This window comes from Taudactylus pleione, unplaced genomic scaffold (assembly GCF_031769625.1).
Source record: "Taudactylus pleione unplaced genomic scaffold, aTauple2 ptg000212l, whole genome shotgun sequence".
NCBI classification, from domain to species: domain Eukaryota; kingdom Metazoa; phylum Chordata; class Amphibia; order Anura; family Myobatrachidae; genus Taudactylus; species Taudactylus pleione.
Genome location: NW_028284614.1, coordinates 11,588,243 through 11,614,604, shown reverse-complemented (window position 1 = coordinate 11,614,604; position 26,362 = coordinate 11,588,243). Strand labels below are relative to the sequence as shown.

Genomic DNA, 26,362 nt, shown 5'->3' with positions numbered 1-26,362 from the left:
CATGGTGTGTGCTGAGAGTGCATGGTGTGTGCATGTGTGCTGAGAGTGCATGGTGTGTGCATGTGTGCTGAGAGTGCATGGTGTGTGCATGTGTGCTGAGAGTGCATGGTGTGTGCATGTGTGCTGAGAGTGCATGGTGTGTGCATGTGTGCTGAGAGTGTATGGTGTGTGCATGTGTGCTGAGAGTGCATGGTGTGTGCTGAGAGTGCATGGTGTGTGCATGTGTGCTGAGAGTGTATGGTGTGTGCATGTGTGCTGAGAGTGCATGGTGTGTGCTGAGAGTGCATGGTGTGTGCATGTGTGCTGAGAGTGCATGGTGTGTGCATGTGTGCTGAGAGTGCATGGTGTGTGCATGTGTGCTGAGAGTGCATGGTGTGTGCATGTGTGCTGAGAGTGCATGGTGTGTGCATGTGTGCTGAGAGTGCATGGTGTGTGCTGAGAGTGCATGGTGTGTGCATGTGTGCTGAGAGTGTATGGTGTGTGCATGTGTGCTGAGAGTGCATGGTGTGTGCTGAGAGTGTATGGTGTGTGCATGTGTGCTGAGAGTGTATGGTGTGTGCATGTGTGCTGAAAGTGCATGGTGTGTACATGTGTGCTGAGAGTGCATGGTGTGTGCATGTGTGCTGAGAGTGCATGGTGTGTACATGTGTGCTGAGAGTGCATGGTGTGTGCATGTGTGCTGAGACTGCAGGGTGTGTGCATGTGTGCTGAGACTGCAGGGTGTGTACATGTGTGCTGAGACTGCAGGGTGTGTACATGTGTGCTGAGACTGCAGGGTGTGTACATGTGTGCTGAGACTGCAGGGTGTGTACATGTGTGCTGAGACTGCATGGTGTGTACATGTGTGCTGAGACTGCATGGTGTGTACATGTGTGCTGAGACTGCAGGGTGTGTGCATGTGTGCTGAGAGTGTATGGTGTGTGCATGTGTGCTGAGAGTGCATGGTGTGTGCATGCATATGTGCTGAGGTTACAGAGACTACATATGTGTGTGCCGTGACAAAGTCAGTCTATAAGTCTGTGCCTTCTGGCTGGAGCAGTCATTCCACGCACACAGTGAACCCAGCATAACAGATACTGAAAAAGTAAAAATAAAAATGATGTCCCATTTATGTTTATTTATTTTTGGGGGGGGAGGGGGGCACCAATGATCTTTCTCGCACAGGGCACCAAAATGACTAGCTACGGCTCTAGTGATAAGCATATGTAGTAAAATTAACTGGTCTATTTTATGTTCCGCATAAGTACCAATGTTCCTGATTTAGGTGCGAAAGTCCCAATTTAAGGGGGACTGTACTGACTGCAGGGAATGTTGGACCCCGCTCAGCGATTCAAAGATCTTTTTGGAGGAGGGGAATGGGAGGCAGCCTAGCGCTTCCCTCTGGAGGGTGCAGGAGGCCCCCATGTATATGACCACACCCCCTTGTCGCACACTTGTGGGCTAATTTGGAGTTGGGAGTAAAAGCATGGTTAGTCTAGGTACAAAGTTACTTGCTTTTTCTTTGCGCCCAACTCAGAATGAGCCCCCTTGTCCCTGTTCCGGACCAGATATTGGGAGGTATGGCGCTGTAACCCATAGCAACCAGACAGACATCGGATTTAATGCTCTAAATTGCACTAGAGAAAGCACTGTGGGCTGGATCGCATATATGCACATTGTACTCATGTAATTAATAAAATCAGCCTCCTAGCCCAGTCTATGACTCACAGACAATGCAGGACTATACAAAAGTAAATCTGCTAATTCTGCATAGAGAACAGTTTTTACTGGATCACCAAGTGTCTTATTGTGAAGTGGACGGGGCCTTGACAAGCCAATTCGCTGCCAAGAGGCCTGGGGAGGACGGAGGGGAGACCCAGACAATAAGTATGGGCCTGAGTCGGCGCAATGTGCATTTCGTCCGCACTGTGCGCTTGTAAATAAACACAGATCTCGCAAAGTATTCAGAGATTACTGCAACTATGCGACCACACCTCCCCTATCCATGCGCTAATGAGGGTGACCATCGCCACCATCGGCGCGTATTTGCACTGGCCTGAATAGGAATGCAAAGCATCAGTCTGAAATCGATGTGTACCCCTGTAAATAGCCTGCAATTCCGCCTACACGCCCACGGCACACTTATCCTACATGGGAACGCCCAGATGCCATCCGGTTATACCCACTTAGTGGAAATGCGGCTGAGAGGTGTACGATTAAATCACCCATAGCTGCATGTGACCGGCACCAAAGCTTGTGCAGTTGCTAAACGTTTAAAGGGGCCGTCTGCAGAGCTGTATCAGGCCCTAAGTGGTTCACTGCGGTCCAACATTACATAAATCAGATGGGCGAGCATTAAAAAGCTACTGTTCCTTTAAACTCAAATATTAAAGTTTTATCGGCTGGATTCTAATCCAAACACAATGACAGTTTATAGATAGCAACATATATGGGAACATATTATGCAGCGCTGTATGGAACATACAGTGGTGGCCAAAATTGCGGACACTTTTTGAAATTTGAATGTTTTTCAACTTCGAATGCTTCACGCAGTGCAATGATTCATATATCTAATGAAAGGAAATTTAATGCTGAATTCAACACAATAAACAGAGGTCAAATATTTGCATTACAAGGGAAGTTATGCCGTGAAATCAACACTTAGACTGAAAATCCCTGTGTACTTATGATGTTACTGTCCTATCAGTATTTTGTTGGGTATCCTTTATTTTTCAAGACAGCAGCACAGCGATGTGTCATTGAGCCAACCAATGTTTGGAGCTCTTCCCTTCTTTATTATGTGGTGCCATGAGACAATTATAGCCTCAATTAATTCTCTCTTATTGGATGGACACCTCAGATGTACCAGTTTTTTCAAACAGAACCACAAATGTTCTATGGGGTTCAGGTCTGGGCTGTTTCCTGGCCATCCCAGCACCTGTATGTCATTCTCCGTGAACCACTGTTTGCATATCCGTGCAGTGTGGCAGGGAGCTGAATCCTGCTGGAAAAAAAAAAATGGGGCATTATCTGGAAAAAGATCCCTGATAGAAGGTAGAAGTTTTGGTTGTAGGATGGTGTCAATGTACTTTCTGCTGTTCAGTGTACCATCTATGACATAAAGGCGGCCTGCAGCATCTGCTGTCATACATGCCCAGATCATAACACTTGTACGATTCTTTGTTGTCGCTTGAATAAAATCTGGATGTACCTCTTCCCCGATGTGACGTCTCACACATTTTCTCCCATCACTGCCTAATATCGATATCTTAGTTTCGTCACTCCATATCACTTGTTTCCACTGACCTTCTGTCCATGCAATGTGTTCTTTTGCCCACTGTATTCGTTTCTGCCGCTGCTTTTTATTCAGCAATGGCTTTTTTCGGGGAATCCTACCTTTTAGGCCAACCTCCGTTAGTCTTCTCCGTTCCGTTCTTGCACTGACAAACACACCAGTTGCACTCAGGTCACTGCTAATGGCCGCAGATGACATCCATCTGTCCCTGACGCACATTTGTTTTCTTCTCCTATCATTAACAGCTGTTTGGCACTTTTTCCGGCCTTTTCCTTCTTTGTTTTGTATAGATTGTGTTTCCTGATAGCGGAAACAAAACTTTCGTACTCCTGATGTTGTCACATTCCCACCAACTTCTCCCGCAATTGCTGCATGCACCACAATCCTGGATCACGTCACTGTGCTGCGGTATTGAAAAATAAAGGCTACCCAAAGAAATACTGATAGGACAGTAACATCATAAGTACACAGGGATTTTCACCCTAAGTGTTGTTTTCACTGCATAACTTCCCTTGTAATGCAAATATTTGACCTCTGTTTATTGTGTTGAATTCAGCATTAAATTTCCTTTCATTTGATATATGAATCATTGCACTGCGTGAAGTGAAACAGATTTTATAAGCATTCGAAGTTGATAAACATTCAAATTTCAAAATGTGTCCGCAATTTTGGCCACTAGTGTATATAAGGATTCACATTCGCCCCTCCCCCATTGGGGCTTCCCGCCTAATTTTCTACCACACAAACGTCTACCTGCCAGTATGTGTCTGGAGTGTGGTAGGAAACCCATGCAAACAAGAGTAGAACATGCAAACTCCACACAGAACAATCATATTTGTTACCCCCGTTTACCCAAGTGCCACCCTTTCAGCAGGCAAGCATGATATCACTTTCTATATATAGCCCTCAAAAGGGATATTTTTATTTAGAGATTAGGAGCATAATGGCATGGTAAGATCTAGTGAAAAGGCCTCCACGCCTATGTCCCCATTATCGCACATCAGCTCCATGGCTGTGTTGTACAGTGCTTGGGAATATAGGACCTCATTCAGAGGCGGTCGGAGTATGCAAGCGGTCGCTCAGAAACTGAGCGGCCCCTTGCATCCTGACCGCCCGCCTCTGTTGCGGTCGTTAGGCTGTGGGTTTACACCCACAGCTCTAACGACCGCTCCGGTGATGGTCGAGATGGTCAGAGACCATCGCGACCATCGGGGCTTACGACGAGACCCTAGGGTAGGGTCTCCCTTGTCGTAAGCCCCGGAGAGCTTCTGGCTCTGTCTTGAGCCGGAAGCTCTCCACTGACATCACTAGTGATGGCAGTGGGCTAGTGATGTCAGTGGGAACACCTCCGTTTGGGCTGCCACCCGCCCGGCCCGCCTTAGAAAACGGGGCGAGCTGTCAAACAACATCGACAGCTCGCCCCCTTTGGATCGAGACCCGCTACGACCGGCGCTGTCGGTCGTAGCGGATCTCGCGCATGCGCACGACGGCGACGTCGTGCGCATGCTCTGTTGGGGGCCATCGACCCGGTCCGAGCGCATCAGCGCTAACGACCGGGTCTGAATGACCCCCATAGTGCTTTGTAGAAAAAGACAATAAAACTGCACTTTTCTGGAGACAAACAAGATTGCACAATGTCCAAGACACACAGCTGCCACCCGCATCCGTTCTGCTTCCAACACAGACATTCGCAGTCAGCGTACCCAGCCCTGTGCCAATATGTAGCTTTACTTAGTGGTGAATTAATAATGGGAAGACTTGTTATGTAACACTCAATATTGCTGGTGCATATTTGCTTTGGGTCCTGGATAGGACAGCTATAACACACTTTCAAAAACTAATAGATAATATAGCAAAATAATATATATTATTTCTGTGTGGTAACTAATAGCAACGAGCCCTTGAATTTGTTTTTCATTTTTATTTGTTTTACATAAAATCCCTCTTGCAGGCTATAAGAAGAATCTTGTTAATGTCCATTTTCCCTTGGTTTGGTTTTTTCAGGCTATTCCGAACGATTACAAAATTCTGCCCAGTATCATATGAGCACCATGGCAATCAGTCACATGATGATGTGGGCAGAGCGACTTTGGAACGCCCCCCCAAGCTCTGCCTGCTAATGTAAAACCCGCCCTTCTCCGCAGTCACATGGCATGCTCCTGGCTGTAAGTGTGTGTGTGTGTGTGTGTGTGTGTCTGGAAAACATGCTGGATGTGATTCCTGAGACTCGAAAAGGAGTTAATGATCTGCAGCTGGGCAGCACTGGAAAATGCATGTTTAATAAAGTTACTTAACTGGCTATTTAAAGATTTTTTTTTTTTATGGGATTGAGGCTTTAATAACACAAAATAAAGGACATTGGGCTCGATTCTATTCAGCGCGATGTAAATAGCTCCGGGAGTTAGCTCCCGGAGCTATTCAATACACCGCGCTGACAAGTCCGACTAATGATTTCTTCTCTCATCCCTCCGGGGATGAGAGAAGAAATCCGACAAAAGTCCCGGCGCGAGGTTGTTTTCTGCCCTTAGCGCCGGGAAAACAGCCTCGTGCCGGGAAGTTAGGTCGGGGAATGCCCGTTATCGCGCCTAAACACCCTGTTTAAGGCGCGATAACGAGCCTTCCCCGACCTAACAGCGCGAAGAATTGAATAGCTCCGGGAGCTATCTCCCGGCGCTATTTACATCGCGCTGAATTGAATCGTGCCCATTAATGTATCATAGTATGGAATGGACGCCAATACTCATAAGCATAGCTTTACTTTAAAATTCTAAAGCTTGGCACATACTATACGATGTGTGTACCCAGCGACAGAACGGCGTGATGTAAAGATAAATCGTGCGACCTACACACTGTATGACCTGGTGTAAGACGGCGCGATATATTGTTACATGCTGCATGTATCAGCATGGCGTCATTTATTGCATAGTCCCATCTGCTGTTCTGCACAGCGATCAACGACCATCGCGAACGATGGATTGGGCGCAAGCAAAATGCTATCGATACGATAGATAGTTCCGCGGAAGAACGATATATCGTACGACACATAGTATAGTGTGTACCCCTTTAACTTAATTATTTTAACACACTAAACAATGACACCGCTGAAAATGTTATTTTGCTGTAATAAAGCTCCATTTTTTAGTTTCAATAAGGAAATACTGGCTGAAAGCAATCATAGCACTTTATATGCGGGATACAGCTGTACACTAATCCGATTTCTTTCAGTGCTGGTTAGAGAATAGGCGTTTCTTGCACATCAGTCCAGCATTAAAATACAAATTAAATAGTAAGTGCAAGTGGAGGCAGACATTTATAGCAAACATTCATGAGAAATCAGCTCTCCAGTTCACTAAGGAGCAATGCCACAACTGAGGCACTTTGTGCCTCATGTCTCCAAAATGGCATGAGGCAGCGAGTATCCCATGCCTCATTGATGTCACTGGTTCTTAGAGAAATGATAGACTGAATATTGGCTCAGCCAACAGTTGCCTTCACAGTGATGTCACTGGCTCCCAGTTCATTTGATTGACTGCTGAATACAGGCTCTATCCACAAAATGGCTTCACCCAGCATGAGCAAATTTGACATCTTAAAAAGGTAACGTTCCTGCAAGGCGATAAAATGACTCATTTGTACAGCGACAGGTTTGGAGACAGATTCTCCAGTCCTTGTCTCCAAAAAGCGTCTATTTAGCAAACCTTGCGAATTTCTCTCAGTGCAAGGCAGCCGTTTGCCAATGTTTTATGTGCATGTACACAGATATTAAACAAAAGACATTTCACAGTCTGGATACATTGATATGTTTGATCCAGTCACAATACATTTGCAGTCATTATTCACAGAGCATCAAAAGCAGTAATTCTACGGATAAAGCTTTGTAAACCTAAAGAAAAAAAAAAAAATCATTTCTGTGAGGAAACGCTCCAGGTTCAAAGCTTTCTAGGTAAATAACACAAACTACAAAGCATTTCTCAGACACTCTATTATGCGACAGCACCAGGGCTAGGGTTTATGGCGTGCAATATTTAACACAGAAAGCAGCTGTAAAGTGAGCAAACATACCAGGCAGCACTCAGAGAAGGATTTTTTGGGAGGCCGTGCCGGAGCGGGGAACACCTGATCCCACTCCCAGAATGCCATGGAGTTCTGACGGATCAAAATCTCCTCTGACGGCTTATGAGGAGTGGATGACATAGCAAGAGGTACAAGAAAGCAAGAAAGGAGACAGGCGGGATGGCATGCACATGAGCCCGACGTAAAAGAAAAGAGAAGACAAAAGTAAATAGCAAAATAAAAACACCATAAAAAAAAAAAAAAGTTGCAACAAAAGATTAAAAAAAAAAAAAAAAAATACAAAACACAAAATGATCTAATAAAACATTTTTTAAAGGAATTCCGTCTGCGGAAAATCAGAATTCCCTAAATATTTAGAGCCAATGGTATACAATTCAACAGCGTGCAGTTTTCCTGAAGCCTGGAAAGATGACACATAGGTAGGAGGCACATGAGTGGCTCGTACCTCCGTGATATCACTAGTTTCTAGTAGGCTGAACACTGACCCACAAACGGTCTGCTCCGACTAGGTGATGTGTAGACTTTCAGGAGCAGACGAGTTAATGAAGTATTTGTGATCTGTCAAAATGGGTCTTAGACAGCAGCTTATTGCTGATTTCTCATTATGCCTCCCTGTGGCAATCACAGAGCATTTAACATCTGGAATATTGCACGCACGTCTGATGACTGTCTGATCTCAGAGACGGAGACAGATCAGTGTCATTTAGGCGACAGCTGTGCACGGACAACAATGCATTTGAATTTAATTTGAGGTATTTTGGCTACATATATAAGGTTATGCCGGAAAACGGCATAGTGTTGACCTGGAGGATGAAATGAAAAGGTGAGTACATGGAAAGATCATATGTAGACAAAATAAAATGGTTGTGAAGGACACGACTTGCAGAGAAGACAGAATATCCACTAACAAAAGAATTTGGGTAATGCATTCAGAGAAAACAATTCCAAGTATGAGGCTCGGTCAGCGATTAGGGCACTGTCCTATCTGACGGGGCAAGCAGCAGGGGTTATTAATGCCCGGCATGGTCCATGGTAGACCTGCATTCTTCAAGAGACTGGTCTGGAGGGGTTTATACTATGATAAGAGAACGAGCTAACAATACATGGAGTGATCTGTGTCAGGGAATCACAGATCACGCAATAAGATCTGTACGTAAATAAGACCAAAGTCTGCTTTTGTAAGAGATGTGACGCAATAGCATAAATATTTAATAATATTTATACAGGAACATGCAATTTATATAATGGTTAAGTGAATCCAAAGCATTCCCTAAAAATGTGTAAATAAAATTAAAAAAAAAATTAAGTGACTGTGACTTTACCAAGCCCATCAAGCATCACTAATGTACTCTTGTTCATTAACCGTGGTTCACGACAATACACTGATTTAATTAAAAATGGTTTCATTGCGACAATACCCAAGATGATAGGATGTGCTGCCCTCGTCTTGGACCTGGCCGGTGAAACGCATTAATGTTTGATGCACAGAGGGGCCCTGGATAATAACATTAATGATTCAATTGCTGCTTGTAACCGAGAAGCAGACGCCAGACTGTGGGGTAAAGCTCGGGGCTCGGAGAGTGACCTCAACCTTCTGCAACAAAGAGGATTCTCCTCCTGCTCCTAACTAGACGCAGAGGGCAGGTGGCTGCCGGCAGTAATGTCTCTCACGGCACAGATTACACCCTCAGAGATGGGGCCACAGTCTGTTACTGTCATACATTTACCACGGGTAAGTCAGGGATAAATCCGCATAGATCAATCTACCTAATCTTGGCTGCCTGAGAATCAATAAGGATATAAAAGTTGCTGCGATAACATAATTAATATTTTGTGCTGCAGATAAAACTGTAGAACCGCTGAAAAGTTTTTATACAATACTATTAAAGTACCTGATTCCGATATGTACGCAATGTAGACATTTACGCAGTTGAGATATTAAAGGCTGATTGCGCAAGCGTCAAAGTCAGCACTTCGCCTGCGCCAAGGTACCTTAGCGATGGCGCTCATAGCAAGGATTTCTTTGCAAAGTGATTGACATTCAGGAACCGTATGAGGGGCGGATATGGGGGGATTGGCTTTAAAAATGCAGATGTGTCGTTACCGTTTTCGGGGCGTCTCAGTCTACAACTGCGATCCCGTATGCAGATAAAGTGGTTCCAGTGTCTCAGTTCAGGCGACCATTCTGCGAGACCACAAGGATACTCAGATGGCCAATTATCGAATGATCTGTGACGCATTGCCGGCTCTAGGGGTGCTCGACCAGTGCGGTCGAACAGGGGTGCCACCCATAGAGGGAGCACCCCTCCCCAAAATCCCAATTTCAGCTGGACAGTACTGTGGGCCGAAGTGGCCCGCGGGTGGTGAAATCGGGAGGTTGGGGTCCACCACCGCCGCAGCTGTGCGGCAGTGCCGGACCCCGAAGTCTGAATGGATGCTGCGCGCATCCATTCAGTGACGGGAGTGGGTTGGGGGAAGCCCAGCTAGTGAGGCTCCCCCCCCAGCCTGATGTTATTTGGAGGAGTGCCATGCGGTCATGCCTCAAAATAACATCACATAGGGGGCGTGGTCTATAGTAATTAGACCACGCCCCCATTTTTGGTCACAAGCGATGTGAGGGCGCACTTTGAAGAGCAGACACAGGGTGCTCCGAACCCTGGAGCAGGCCCTGCTGCGACGGCAGCTCCGTATGTGTACCCAGTTGCTTAGGTTTGCAATGGCGCCCATTGGGCGTCTCAATAAGTTTGCCAGCGTTTGTGACATTTGCATATTTTCGCACAGCAGCTGTGATTGTGACTTCTGCATACCGGGTAACATTTGCGGCACATACTTTTACCATAACACCCAGATGATGTCATCTTTAATGTGACTTTTTCAAATGACAACAAACCTCTGGGTGGCTGCCGAGTAACCGCGCCATGTACCGCGCACTTATCTGGTCACCAGTGCAGCTCAAACCTGTCCCAAATAGGATTTGCCAGATTTGTATAATATCGATGCCAAGACAGACGTGGGGACAGACAGATGGGGCTGGGAGGGGGATCACAAACCCTGATCCTAAAATGCAAGGACTGTAACACATGGACCAAGACCGTGCCTTGCCATTATAATCCAGGTCCCTCTCGCTGCTACGCAGAAGTCCGTGCCTAACTGCAGCGCCCATGCGCAAACACAAGCCATCGGGAGCAGGCAGAAACGCAGAACATGCGATCGCTGGGAGTGACGGATCATGTGCCGCAGATGTTAGAGCGATTTAAAACAGGGGCTGCAATTATAAAATGTACTTGCATGCTCAGCAGCTAAAACATTGCAGAACAAAAACTCAACCGCAAAGACGACAAACAAAACAAAAACAAACAGATTGTGCAATAAAGAAAAAAATGTGAACATGCCGGTATGTTCCCCCACTGCACACAGAAAGGGGATCCTGTCTGAGGTGGTACTTGTAAGCCCCCAGCACCAATTCTCTGGTCCTCAGCTGCTCATTACTCCACAGCAGTGACTCACGCTGCCTCCCCCTCCCCCTCCACGCTGGCAGTGGCCACGCACAGTGATTGCAGAGCAGCGTGCTGGAGTCTCACACCAGCCTGCGCTCCTTCTCCATCTAATCACCGGCGAGCGGCTGGAGCGAGAGAACGCAGACGAGGTGAGGGGAGTGTAGTTATCGGCCATGAGGTGAGAGTAGAAAATAGTCTTTGCTGCTTCTGCCATTGTGTAGCCTGAGACAAGCCCATCGCCTTGTAGAAGGACCGCTCTGTCTGCAATTTACATTCAACATATAACGAAAATGCCAATTTCGATTTTTATTATGTCTTTATAGAATTAACACAATGTGGGAGGATTTTGACAGCCTCGGAATTTATTCTGCAATTCTAAACATTGCTAAATCCACAGGGGGTGGTGTGGGGGGGGAACTGATTATTCCATAAAATAAACGAGGGCTGAGCAATTTGCCATCTGCTGATCGGTGTAAAGTTGGCAGTCACGCTGCGACTACGTACCTCCCTCAAGTCATTGTCTAATCGGAGGTGCTCAGAATGCTGCCGCTGGCGATCCTTCCTCCGCTGCGCCGTGGCGTTTCGGCTCACCCAACGACTGTGGATACAAGGCAAGAATTAACGGGGAGGGATATTGATCAACATAAAGCATTTCACACCCCAGGCTTTGCGGAGCATGAGACATGAAGGCGAGGCCAGGATTGGACTGCTATGGTGTCATACATGTCTAATGAAGCACCCTGCAGGCCTGATCGTGCTGCCCAATACTGGAAATGCATTGTCTAGATTACAGTTATACACAAAGTTTGTTTCTAGTGCGCTGGGCAATAAAATAAAATAAATACTGTATTATATGTAATCGAGCCAAAAGCTGCTAATTAATATGTATGACCACAATTTGAGATTATTACGGAACCTAACGCAGCAGATTTAAAAGGTATCACAGCAAATAGCGGTGATTAATGCACAGAGGTCCCTAATTCGGAGTTGGGGGTAAAGTATAAAGAAAGTAACTTTGCACCTGGATGAACCATGCTGCAATGCAAGGGAGGGGGGCAAATACATTTATGTGTTTGCATGCGAGGGAAATACCGGCTGCTTCTGCATGTAGCACACAAATGCTGGACATCTTTATTCTTACCCTGCAATTGTATTACAGTTTAGAAACACCCCTCCCAAATCTAACGCACTCTGCACATGTTATATCTGCCCCACCTGCAGTGCAGCATGGTTTTACCAAGGTGCAGCTCAGGGGCATATCTATAATGGGTCCAAGGTGTGCGGCGCACACGGGCCCCTGGGTCCAGGGGGCCCCACACCGCACACCCTGCACCCATTTAGTCTCTATTCGTACCTGTCCGTTGTCTCCTGACTGCTGGTCCGCAGAGCCAGCAAAAATGACTAGGAAAATGGCGGCGGCCATTTTCCCAGTGTCTCGCGCATGTGCAGTACTACTGTCCCTGGGGAAACGGTGCGGGCGCCATTTTCCCGGAGACCTGCGCATGCACAGTAGATTCTGGCACTTAGCCAGAATCTACTGCACCCGCCGGCCGCCGCGGCACTGATAGAGGACGCGGCCCACACTGAGTCTGCACATGGGCCCCCCCTCCTCTCTTAAAAGGCCCCCAGTGTAGTTACCTGCTTTCCAGAGTGTCTCAGTGCCGACACCAATAGCAACAGTTTAATTTGCATTTGAATAGCGCCTGCACTGCCTTCTATGGGTGTCTCACCCTGCCCCACAGACATGTAATATGGATACACTGCAGAGAACAGATATTGAAGAAATGCAAAGTCTGCACACACAGAACGAAGAGGGTTTAATCCTCAGAAGGGATTACGGGGTTGATGTATCAAGAAGCGAAAACAGTGAAGTGGACCAATGGAGAAGTTGCCAATAGCAACCAATCAGCTCTGAGGTAGCATTTATCAAGTACATTCTATAAAATAATAGGTAGAAGCTGATTGGTTGCCATGGGTAACTTCTCCACTGGAGCCCCTATATCAGGACCTGATGAACATGCTTGGGGGCGTGGTCTATCCATAAAGATCTGAGGGACATGATAGGGCGTGGCCTCTTCACCATGACTGACGGCCACTCCTGCTGTAACATAGTGCGGTTTGCAGTTTCCTGCAGTCCTGGAACAAAGCTTGTATTTGTATGTGCAGCAATTGCAATACTTCAGTATAGCTTCATAGAGATCGGTGGTAGTGATCTCAGAATAGGAAGAGAAAATGCACTCGACGTTTGCAGCCCAAGAGTGACCCTTCTTTCTTAGCGAAAACTTCCTCATCAGGGTATTGGACCAGGATTGGTTTAAATCAGTCAATGCTGAATTTGTGGGAGTACTGAGATGGGACGTGTAACTTCTTCCGAAAGCACTTACTTGTTGCTAATCGGCCCATTCACCAACACATCGGACTGCAGCTTGGGGAAGAAGCCTTGCTCATATTTTCCTTGTCCAATTTTCATATCAAGCAAGTGCGGGTGGATGGCTGTGTGATCGATCTTCGTAAGGCGTTGTTCAATGGACTGCGCTGTAAGATTTACAAAATATACAATGATTTAGCCACAATGTGCTATACAACACGGTAACCATATGTGTAGCCAACTGCTCAATGGTGGCGACATACGGGCACTTTTCAAGAGTTGTTCCAGCCTTAGAAGTGCTCGTGCCCAGTAATGATGCTGGAAATGCGTGTCACTAACACAGCTTACAATGAGTGGCAAGCTCGAATACCAGGTATTTCAACTGGAGATCATTTACACTGATCGCTTTACAGTCTTATGCAAAATATCATAATTCTAGTTTACAAGAACGTCCCAAGTGATTGCACCGCCCCTGAGTCTTCCCAGCTTTACTCACAGAAACCAGCAATTTCAATTCAAAGCTTCACTTTAGCTGCAAAAGTGAAAAAGCCCCCCCCCCCCCCCCCGTGTGACACCGCGCCAAGTACAATTTCACCCAAAACTGAATTGCTAGAGTGGAGGAGGGAAGGAAGGTAGAGACATAAAAAATAATGATAAAGAAAAATATATAGATTGTGACGAGTAGGGATTTACAACCGTCAAAGAAGAACATTGCGGTCATAAAAACTTGCAAAACAGATATTAAAGCTTTAAACTAAAAAGGATGCAGCAAGTTTAACTTCAGTACCCTCCAGAGGCTTCCAACAATCCTGAAATAAACCGCGGCGAGTAATACAGGTGACGCGTAGCAGTCGTTCCTAATGGAGCATCGGTGATTAAACAGCTGAAAGATTCTGGCGACAGGTACAAGGTAGTAAGTCAAGCTGGCAGCGAGGTTTACAGCTGTCATCCTAGTACGCAGAGCTCTGCCAGCTTTATGAAAACCTGTCACTTTTTCATGTCTGTAATAATGCATTTGGGCATCATGGTATAGTACAAATATTTCAATGTCTATTTTATCGGTCTCAGAGCCCCAGGCTTGTAAAGATGTCCCCTGTCCTGTGTTAGGAAAGCTGTACCGTAGGGTCTACGATAACCAGTCCAGCTACGAGATCTCGCAATGCTACAGCTGAACGGGTCATGGCAACAGATGGATCAATGTGGTTATTCGCGGGCAGGGCAGTCGTGAGTTTGAGTGGCAACAATCAGCTCCCGAGAGCAGGAAGGGGCAAGTTATGTCTTTTTAATTACGGTCACTGGTTACTAGCGAAACGATCGTCTGCCTTCTCATGAATATGTATCCAGTACCCAAAATGGCTGCCTCCACTGTCAGCATTGTACACAGGTACACTTTAAATTCCAATATCGGCACTGTAAGGCTGATTCAAAGCTGGAACGAGCAAGTAACTTTACACCTTGGCAAAAACATTTTGCACAGAGGGTGGGGCAGACATAATATGTGCAGGAAGATTTAGATTTGTTAGTGGGGAGTCTAAACTCTAGTCTAAATTGCAGTGTAATAAAGCTGTCATGCATTTGTGGGCTGCATGTAAAGTCAGACAGTATTTACACTGCATGCAAAAATAAAGCATGTAATTGCACCTTTTACAGTGCAATTTGTCCGGTGCAAAGTTACCAGTTTTTTTGCTTTGCTCCCAACTCAAAGTGTGTGTGTGTGTGTGTGTGTGTGTGTGTGTGTGTGTGTGTGTGTGTGTGTGTGTGTGTGTGTGTGTGTGTGTGTGTGTGTGTGTGTGTGTGTGTGTGTGTGTGTGTGTGTGTGTGTGTGTGTGTGTAGAAAGTACTCACTAGCTGTGTTGTAGATACCTTGTCTGCTCTGCTTGAGCTGACTAAATTCAAGTGACCTCATTTAAATCCTCTCCTTTACATGTCTTAAAACTGCAGCTGTCACATAGATACAATGGTGGCAGCCATTTTGTGTGGCCTAACCAGTATTCATATGAATATCATCAATTCAACTTCAGTTGAATTGATGAGGCACCGATGAAGTGATGAAGGGCCTAACCGGTGAGGCACTTCAGCACTAATGGTGTTCAGTTAACAAAATGGCCGCCGCCACACTGTATGAGGTGATGGGCAAATGTAAGTATGCATATCAGGGATTCTTTATCCGCATTCAATATCTGTTCCATAAACAGGCAAGGAAATGCAAGGCAGAGGAAAGAAGAAAAAACAAATTAAAAAAGTGGCAGATACGTAGTGAAATATGAACTTAAAAAAGACAACGCTTTGTCTAGGGACCGTAGTTAAATCTCTGGAGAGCAAATAAACTGAAAAACAGAAAGTATTTTATGGAACGGTTAAGAGAAGGAAGTGTAGCCTGGAGTGCATGTTTTCTAATGACAACACTAGTCTATGAAGGTTTAACAGGTTATCTGGGCAAACAAGTCATTACACAATCAAGTGTCTCCGCCCTATAGTGAAAGCGATAGTATGTGACGGCCTGCGGCTATGTGGAATTATAATCTGGCTAATGGTGCTCTGGAAGTCACGGTGCGAATCTGTTAAAACTGTTTGCTGAACGATCTCTTCTCACAGAGCAGCACATTTCTCACATAATCAGATTTCCACACAAGCATTACACGATATGCAGAACAAGGAACATCTTATTCAGCGCATTCATGTTTCAGAAAGGACGAAAATTGCCGTAAAAAAGCCACAGTAACACTTCTGCTTTTACTTCAAGGAGCATCTGACAGCTGCAGAGGCCGCAGCCATTTTGTGGGCAGGAGCCATATTCATGACAATGGGGGCCTAACAATTCACCAGTGTACACTTCAGTTCTCTGTGATTTAATCTTCATCGATGTTCCGATAGTTAAAGGTCATTTGGTTTGGTAAAGTTCTTATGAAAATAAAAAGTGTGAAACAACTAACTGGACAAGATTATTACCACATCATGAAACGGGAGTGGTACAGAAGGTCGACTTTCACATCGTCGACGTTGATGATGTGTTGACATACATGCCGACATGGTTGTTATGTGGGCAGTCAGCATAACTTTTTTTTTACTGTTAGAGCCCCAACCCTAGTCTAACCCTAAACCTGTAATGTTGACAATGTGACTATTGACATAATTACCATGTTGGCATTGTGAATGGTGACATGTTCACTGTCCATATAACGTCCATGACGACATTCTGAATGTCAACATGACTACTACATAACCATGAAACTTTGCCTCATCAGTCCAATTTTGCTGCAGTTTCTGCTCCTTATTCATCTTCAGCTGAAGGATTGCCCACATGGAGCCAGCTCGTCTGCTCTCACATTAGCCTACAGGATTGCACACATGGAGCCCAGCTCGTCTGCTCTCTCACATTAGCCTCTAGGATTGTCCACATGGGGCCCAGCTCGTCTGCTCTCTCACGTTAGCCTATAGGATTGCACACATGGAGCCCAGCTCGTCTGCTCTCTCACATTAGCCTATAGGATTGCACACATGGAGCTCAGCTCGACTGCTCTCATGTTAGCCTAAAGAATACATCAGACAAAGGCCTTGCCACCATGTTGCAGGAACGATGTGTTTGGCATTCATGGACCAAACACCTGGAATATGTTCTGTATTCTGCAACATTTGGAAGTACTGTTTCCACATCAAAATACTTAGGATAAGATTCAATTTGCTGTGAGTTCTGTACTGCGATGTCCAGTGTTAATAAAATTACATCACAAATCTTACTGTGGATATATTTTTCCTGATGCCCGTAATGCGTTTTGTTATCAAAACAGTTTTTTTGATTACTTCTCCCTCTGTCTATTTAAGTACTTCAAGACAAAGCTCTTTTTTTAATTTCTGGCAAATAGTGCAAGCCAGGTTAAAAGGACCTTGGCACTGATGAATGCTCGTCTGTTTATGGAGTGTAATGCATACGTTTTCGCTGCGCAAAAAAAAAGTTGCCCATAGGAACCAATCAGATTCTACTTATCATTTATCTAGCACCTTCTAGAAGATAATAGCTAGAATCTGAATGGTTGCTATGGGCAACAACTCAACGTCTAAAAACCAGCAATTTAGTAAATATACTCCTTAAATTCCTCCCGACTCTTCCTGGGAAAGTGGTAGCGCCCTCTAGTGCCTGAATTAATCTTGCATTTGAGAGTTACACGGTACCGCCTGCCATCAGTGTACAGTCATTGTAATTGTTTTATTATTCCAAACTTACATAAAAGTGTTTAGGACACAGTTTTTGCTTACAAAAGTATTTTGGTCACAAAAGGCATCAACACATGGATATACAAAGCTTAGAATGTACTTAGATATATTATTCATAATTTTAAACAAAATATATTTCCGAAAAAATTTAATACATTTAAAAAAAAAAAAAAAACATCAAAAATCCTGCTTTACATTGAGTTTCTGACATGACTTTAACGTGCATTTTAAGAAATAATTTGTAGAGTAAAGTTTGTAAAATGACGTCAGGAGCTACGTACCGGCCTCTTTTAGGGTGGAACACGCCTGGTAAGTAGAGGTACGAATTGCCGGCGCTCTCACGTTGTACAGACGGATCTTGTTGATGCGAGAGTCAAACACGCGAAGCAGAGGCTCCTTCTCCTCCCAGAGAGACATGATTTTGTAGTCTATAAAAGTGGCAAACATCTGGGTCTCGATAAATCGAGAGAGGAACGGGAGGTAGGGCTCAGGTTGGTCGGACAGGAACGAGGCCTGCAAATGACACAAAAAAAATAGTATCCGATTTTGTTCTTGAAAGCAAAAACCCAGTAACATATCGGTGATAATGCTGCTGCACGTCTAATGGTTTTGATGGTAACTGAGCAACACGCTACGTAAAAGTTCCATTCATGAATGTAGAATGCCAAGGACTCCACCTCTACCACAGTGTTTCCCAACTCCGGTCCTCATGGACACCTAAAGCTGGAAACGCACCTACAGAATATCTTTTCCAACCAGCCGGTTGGAATGAAAGTCTGGTGATGTATGGGAGAATCGACCAATTTGCTCTCATACACTGAAAATCGGACAAGGACGATCATTCAGACAAACTAGTTAAATCCGTTTGATTTATCCCATTTGTCTGAATGACCATTTAAGTCAGTTTTCGGGCATTTTGGAGCGAATGGTCGATTGTCGTTTGCTCCCATACATTAACAGGTTTTTATTCCAACCAGCCAACTAATTGGGTGGTTGGAAAGATAATCTGTAGGTGTGTGGCCAGCATTACAGCGCATGCTTGCCTGATGATCTAGTTGGTGCACAGGTGTAATCAATACTGGCTGACACATTCTAAAAGATACGCGGGTGGTGCGAATTATTTCACTTGTGATACTGAGAAGATCTGGAAAACATGCACTGTTATGGGTTCCTGAGGACTGGAGTTGGGAAACGCTGCTCTACCATAAGCACATACGTAACCAATAAAATGAATGTACTCAACAAGAGATTAATATGCGTCAGTTATATATAGAAGGTGTGATAACATGAACAAACAAGGGGTAATTATAACCTGTATTTTCATATTAAAGTAAAAGATTAATACGATTTGTGAAAAGCGGTTTAGAGACCAGTCTTATGCCAACTTTGTTCCTAATGGGGTCAGAGGTGATAAACAAGTCACGCTTTCGGTTGTAGGGTTCTTTCCATGTGATTCCAGCAGTTTGTTAACGGTGATCAGGTTCTAGACTTACCACCACTAGTGGGGACCTCTCTGCTGAAAGGCTTGAGTAATGATTTAAGATAGCCAAATGATCTAAAAGAGGGGTGGGCAATAAGCGGCCCTCCAGCTGCTGTAGAACTACACAGCCCAGCATGCCCAGTCACAGTTTTGCTATTTGGCCATGCCGAAACTATTCCAAGGCATGCTAGGATGTGTAGTTCAGCAGTAGCTGGAGGGCTGTTTATTGCCCAAACCTGATCTAAACCATGGGTACAAATAATAGCGGGCACAGGCGTTTCCATCCATATAATAAGGGCTTAAGAAAGCATTAGCGCAGGTTCTTCGAGTCCGAGCCGGAGAGAAGTAGACTTGAGGTCCCAGGAATCAGTAAATAATAAAATAATGAGGCAACAACATCCTAGGATATTTGCATAGCCAGAACGCTTGTCTAATAGTGTCATATATACCTCTTCTGCTCATACACCATTACTGAGGCCTTGCACCAATCGAGAGCGAAGCACAGACCTACAATGGACTGAAAATGGGGTTTCAGGACCATGACAGACACCAATGTACTAGATCAGAGAAGGAATGGGACTTACACAATGAAGGAAAACTCCCTTATAAAACGAAACGCATAGGAGCAGATATTCTCTTGTACGCACATAAAAGGAAATGTAATACAAGCGTCGTATGATAACGGAAATATATACTTTACTTTGTCAAAGTTCTGCATCTGCTCGCGGTTTGTTAGCCAGGATTCCATATCGTGTGCGGCTTGGATGACGAACACCTCGTAGTCGGCAAACATCTGCGTGAAACGATTGGCGAAGACCTCCCGGATCTGCACGTTGAGTTTGTAGTCTTTGAGCTCCTTCTCCGCGCACTGGAGCTTGTGGTCGTCCTCAGTGTCTGTCAAAGGGACGCTGATGCTGATTTTCTCCATCTTTATTCCTGTCCTTTTAGTGAGCGCCTCGAGGCGAGCCATGGTCTCGTTGCCCTTAAGCAGCTCATACATGTTAATGTTATGGCTGGATATGTTCCCGTTCTTTTTGTCGTTGACGTAGTCATCCAAAACCAGGCTCTTCAGCTTGGTGGCGCTCTCGCTGCAGTGCAGGTTGCCCTCTGGCGGGATCCCGTAATTCAGGAGAACCTCGGAGATTTCCTGGATAAATTCCAGTTTGTTGGGGAACTGGGGGAATTCCTCAGGTAGTTCAATGAAGTGGTTGTCGATATCCACGAAACACAGGTTAGCCTGGATGGAACAAGGAGTTCAGAGCAGGACATTAGCGATAAACAGCCAACAAAAAACAACATAAATGAATGCAGAGCATTAAACGGGATACATAAAAGAACGAATTGTCGATCTTCATGCTGTCAACAGCCGATATAACGACACCATTATATCGACGGGGCAATGCCGACACTGACGTAATGTTATTCAGAGCGTTGTAAATGTGCCGCATTGACTGTATGTTTAAATATATAAAGTTGTGGCCCCCAAATCATGAGGCTTGGTGCAATCTTGCTGACCCCATTGTCTTTTCCTCTTAAGTTTAGACTAACCTCTCCATAGATGTTATATTACTGTGACCCTTGTATCCAGCCTATGGGTGTCACCCATGTTTGTCTGCCCCCTCCCCTTTAGAATGTAAGCTCTCACGAGCAGGGCCCTCTTCCCTCATGTGCTTCTCCTTCACTTAATTATACTTTAATTTACAACAGTACCCAACCCTTAGTTACAGACACCATGCTGCTATGTATAAATCATGTATTTGTCCGCCATTGTTTGTACTAATATCTGTTTTCTTGTGTGCTCATTTGTTTATGTACTGTGTAAGGCGCTGCGGAACCCTTGTGGCGCCATATAAAGGCTAATAATAATGCCGACACTGTTAAGCTGGGTACACACTTAACCATGTGTACCCAGCACGATGTCGTGAGCGACAGGACCCGGCGGGGGTGCCGGCAGCGATGGAACGAAGCCTTCGCCATCAGCAATTGCGTACCCAATTGCTGACGCCGGCAGCGACAGAACGAAGCCCCCGCCATCGTTCTGTCGCTGCCGGCATCGGCAAATGCGTACATACTTACCATGCCGGTGGATTGGATAACATATCGTCCACATCGTCCAGTGTGTAGCGGCTATGTTGCTGATGATGTCATCAGCGACATCGTCCATCGGACCTGAATAGTTATTGGGGGCCATGCTACTGAATTCAGATTGGCCCCTGTCATCGTTCCCTCGCTGCCGGCATCGGCAAATGTGTACGTACCTTGCCGATGCCGGCATCCCCTGCCATATCCAGTTGCTCACAACATCGTGCTGGGCACACATCGTTAAGTGTGTACCCAGCTTAACAGTGTCGACGAGATCATAGTGTGTACCAGGCATTACACGCTGATGTGCCAGCGATATCATGCTGTAGACATATTGGGGCGTTTCAATTCAGCGAGATAATGAAAAGCCCTGGGAAGGAGTTCCTGAAGCTATTCAATGCGCTGTTAAGTCCGTTAAAGCCATTTAAGTCGGAGAATGCCAGTTAGCACGCCTAAAGCTTGGTGTTTACTCGCGCTAACCAGCATTCTTCGACTAAAGTGTCGCGGTCAAGGCTGTTAGCACGGCAATAAGCTAACAAGCCGCATCGTGGCCGGCACTTTAGTCATATTTCTGCTCGCACCCTCAGGAGGGTGCGAGATGAAATCCTTTAGTCGGGCTAACAGTGCAGTCAACTGAATATCTCCGGGAACTCCCTCCTGGGGCTATTCATCATCTCCCTGCATTGAATTGCCCCATTGACTGTCGACAGTATAAAGATCGACAAAAGTAACTACTTCCCCATTAAAAAAGTGACTAAGAGCTTAGGGGGCCCATACATCTACTGTCCCGGTACTCCGTTCTGCCGATCTGACCCACCGGCTGATTGGGGAAAAATCAACATGTGAAAAAATCCCAGACTCGACGATTCTCGGAATCAAGATCTTTCAACATTCCGACATCGGCAGAACGGGCCGAGTGGAGACTCTGGCGGATGTCTCAAATGTTGCTTGGAAGGCAAGTAAAAAAAATGTTTTGAAAAAATTTTCTCATCTATCTTCACCCATAAATTTGGTTTGGCTCGGTGTACGGTTATTCTTTAATACTGGATGGCACATTTAGCTAGCCGGGTTCTACAATGAGCTGTATTGGGCTGCGTTTCTCTATTTTTATACAGAATTCAACAAATCACAAATATCTTAACCATGTTCAAATTTAACGAAACATTTACACATAGATTTGTTAAGAGAAAAAGATTCTTCATGCAAGACAAATTTCCAGTTTGGTAGACAATCCCAGCTGTCTGGATAACCAATACTGGGGGTTAAAGTACAGTTTTACATTGAAGAAACTGCGGTTGCATTCAGAGAATACAATGGGGCCTGGGATCACTGTCTGTTAGTCACCCATCTGCCTGCCTGATGAATATAGCAGGATACATTTAAACACAAAGGAACATATAAAACTTTTTTCCACAGTTCATGGGCCAATGAACCGCAGCGGACTTCAGAATTAAGGGCTGACGTTTGCTGGGAAAAAAAATGTTTTCAGGCTGCCACAAGTACTACATAGAACATGGCTGTTACATGCGATCTCACACTGTGTATAAGAACACTGCATTGCTAAGTGGCAGCTTGCACTGATCCATTCCTTAACAGAAGTTATAATAACGGCGTCGTACAGCACATAGCAAAAGCGTAGACCAGGTCTTCCCAACTCCAATCCTGTCTTTGGAAACAACTGGGGTAATACTTATCTTGCAAAACTCACCTGCGCATGATCAACAAAATCTTGAAAACATGACCTGCTATCGATGCCCGTTCACTGGAGTGAAGAACCACCGGTGCAGACAAAACATTGTACCGCGTACTTACTTTTAACAGCATCTCACGCAAGTTCTCAAAGCCTCCCTGTAGCATAGCGCGCTGGACGCTTAATGAGCGCCCGCATTGAACTTCAAAATATTGTAACGTGCCATTATCAGCTTTAATGCACGTTTAATTGGCTAAGACCGCGCTCTTCCTACTCAAGGTGTTTATCATAAGTGGAGGGGTTATATTGATGGCCCAATTGGGGCCAAGTTTATATAAAGGGGGAAGGAGAGATGGACGGACTGATGCCTTTTAGATCAGATGAGAAGAGTGCGGAGTCCCTCGTGGGACTCTTAGAGCTGGGACGACAGCAGTGTGGGAAGTGAATATTAATGGGATTATATCAATCATTGTTTCTTGGTTATGCTTTGAAAAAAGACATGTCCTTTAACATAGATTTAGCTCAGAGAAAGCTACCTGCTTAGAAGCGCTTCTCATTGGTTTCGGCTGGTCACGTGTCCGAGGACGGGCAGAGATTTGCTAAACAGCTTTCATCTTATCTGTCAGGCCCTTGCTTCACAGGCATTTTTAATTCTAACACTGCATGCTTATTACTGAATGCGAAAGGGAGATTTCGGATGAGAAAGCCCCGGGGGGTGACGCCTGTCTTCAAAAGCAGCTGGTGATTAGAGCCAGTACTTTGAGATTAGCAAACATCAGACCATATGATATCTAATGATTGGCAATATATCGCTTGCACATAACGGCGTTATACTTGGAGCTATGATGTGAGACTGGCCTTTGGCCTGAATGGTAAAGTTCTCATTAGATTTAACCACATGAGCTACTGACAATTCATCCCATTAGGAACTAAAAATGATATTTATACAGTGTCTGATGAAGTTTATGTCCTTGGATGATGAAGTGATAGTGTTTGCTCCATTATGCTAAGGAGGGAGATCACTTGGGAAACCGTCCATAGGCACTTAGTCTGATTTAGCAAAATAGATTTTTTTTTTTATTTTTCTTTAATTTGAAAAATTCCTTTCTTGGCAAGAGTTAAAGTACACTCGACTCATAGTCAAAATCAGCTGCAGCACGTGAATCCGAATTAAGTTCTGTATCTTTACATCTGTGGACCAGTCAGTCAGTCACAGACATGGCGGCAGCCATTTTGTGGGCTGAACCAACATTCACACTATAGCTTTCCCTGAGATAACGGTGGCATCACTGAGGCTCAATTTGATGAAACCAGCTGATCACATGTAACTGGATTTGAACAGGGAGAATGGAAACACCTAGGGTGACTGATGCCCTCGCCGTCCCACGACTAACCCCATACTGGTGCTTGCCTGAAATCATCCGATGACTTATTTAATTTCCATAACAGGATGCATTCAGTAATTTAAGGTCCAAACCCATTGTGCAGTGTTCGGCTCACCAGGAAGAAGTTTTAGCTTCCCATTTAAATTCAAAGTAAATCCATGAAGTCCCCGGTGAACTGTTCTAGAGCGGACCTTACTTCCAGAGAAAACCTAGAGCTTAGTAACAAGTGTTGCAACTGAGAACAGGCGATTTCACGCGCTGCGCACGTTAACTCTCAGCGGCCCCGGTTCTGTGACCCAACGATCTATAATTGATGATAAAAGGTCTCTGCTTGACTGCTTATAAGAAAAAGGAGGTATAGCAGGTAGCCAATAACAGAACAGTGATAGTCATCATTAAAATAAAAAGGACAACCTTAATAAGCTGTAATTTCGAATAAGAATATCAGACACGTTAATAAAACTGTCTTACTTGGGAAGATACACTATACTCGTACACTATATCCTTATTAAGCAAACCGTTAAAGGTGCTACATAGCTGAGGGCAGCCAAATCTTGGTCTGAACTAATATTTATGACAATGAGACCTTTTATATCACTGCACACCAATGACATCACTGGCATCTATACTCAGTGCCTGTACTGTTCCTTTAAAACCCCCATCATGTGATGTTCATCAGACCCAGCAAAAGCAACGACTACAACAGTGTGCAGCTGGCAGTGAGCAGAGATGACGGTCATCGTTCAGACAGAGAGAAACACAATCCACAGCAGAATACCAATGAGAGGCTTGTTGCATAATGGGCACACTGTACGCATGCAGCATCCTCCCAGCACCGCAGCTAGTGGTAAGGACTCATCAGTGCTGGCATAGTGCGAGACGATACAACTGCCGCTCTGCTGTAAAACACAAGACGTAGGCAGGAAATCCACTGTCTGGGAGGGATTTCATCTAATCATATCATGCAGTATATAAATTATAGCCTTTAGCCACCCTAAACAATCATTTTACTCTCTCTGCATTACCGTTCATCACCGGGATTTAAACACAGCTTCATTTCAACTCAGCTGGTGCTATACCTACAGAGGAAGCCACACAAACAGTCCGTTCCCAGTAAGGCAGATTAGGTGACGCTACGTACAGGGGTCGCATTCTAAAATTAGACAGGACATTCCCTGATAACTGTATCCAGATCCCCAGTATCTATAATATGGAACAGGCCGATATCCCTTGTACTAAGATAGCAAAACAAGAGCAGATATTGCACGCAGAGCGCAAAAGATATCCAAATTTTGTGGTGCCGCGGACAGTGTGGTAATCTTCCGATCTCGATTACCATCGTGCCAGCAATGATCGGACAGATTTCAGTCGGATTCTTATTTGGCCGATTGTTTTGGGGCCACAATTTCCCGGCACCGGTTATGGTTTTGCAGCACAATATGTTCTGCACTGTTCATTCAACTGGGTCTGCTACCGAGACGGAGATATATACAACTTTATCAGCTAATCAGTTATAGTACAGCAAGTGAATGTAAAGCCGGAGAAATAACAAAATGTAGCTCGGTATGTAAAACAAATATATGTTATACGCACGTTAAAGAGCTAGGGAGACTCGAAAAAAGATACCCCCACCCAAAACTAAAGGAGAAGGTAATGAAGATTTGATCGAGTAAAAAATATCTACTTGTATCTGGTGCTGGGGGGGGGGGGGGGGGGGATTTCTTTTACCAGGTAAATCCCCCAACGCACCCATGGCGTGGCGCTATGCTTCTCCCACTTAAGGGAGGCCCATTTAAAAACACACAGCTAGGTTGTCAATGCTCCTCCCTTGTCTTCACCCATTTGCATGACTGGGAAGCTCAGCGGGGAGGGGCACTGACATCTCCCCTGCTTGTTAGGCAGACGGCGCTGGACCGAGCGAGCATAGTGCACCGAAGGTAATATTATATCTTCCTGATCACCATCCCACGTTCTAGGTGGAAGTGATGTATAGGAACACATCACTAGTATTTCATCTGCATATGTCTCCTCTATAGATGCAAAGTCCAATCTGAGCTTTTACTGCACAGACTCAATGCCCTGACTCACAAGCTGATACATAATGTAGGGGAGAGGTCAAGGGAAAGGAGAAAAAGGAAGGTGCACCTTGGCCCCATCGTGGCTTTATAGGCGCTGACATCACAGTTACTCAGCAAATCAAACTTTCTTCCACTCACTATGAATCATCAGAGAATAAATAATCTGCAACTGTTATTACTGTTCAAGGAAAACTAGCAAACAACACACCAGTGACTGGTACA

The 26,362-nt window shown here is 45.0% G+C and overlaps 1 protein-coding gene across 1 annotated transcript in view; it reads right to left on the bottom strand.

Annotated features, from left to right (window-relative positions):
- LOC148517758 (DENN domain-containing protein 5B-like) overlaps positions 1-26,362 on the bottom strand; it is a gene marked incomplete at its 3' end in the record, with an annotated part of 85,623 nt that overhangs the window by 13,713 nt on the left and 45,548 nt on the right. The window contains exons 6-9 of the mRNA XM_088478328.1: positions 19,606-20,142; positions 17,707-17,938; positions 13,230-13,380; positions 11,350-11,443 (exon numbers count right to left, since the gene is read on the bottom strand). Of these exons, the coding sequence (XP_088334454.1) occupies positions 11,350-11,443; positions 13,230-13,380; positions 17,707-17,938; positions 19,606-20,142 (1,014 nt within the window). The remainder of the gene's footprint in view (positions 1-11,349; positions 11,444-13,229; positions 13,381-17,706; positions 17,939-19,605; positions 20,143-26,362) is intronic.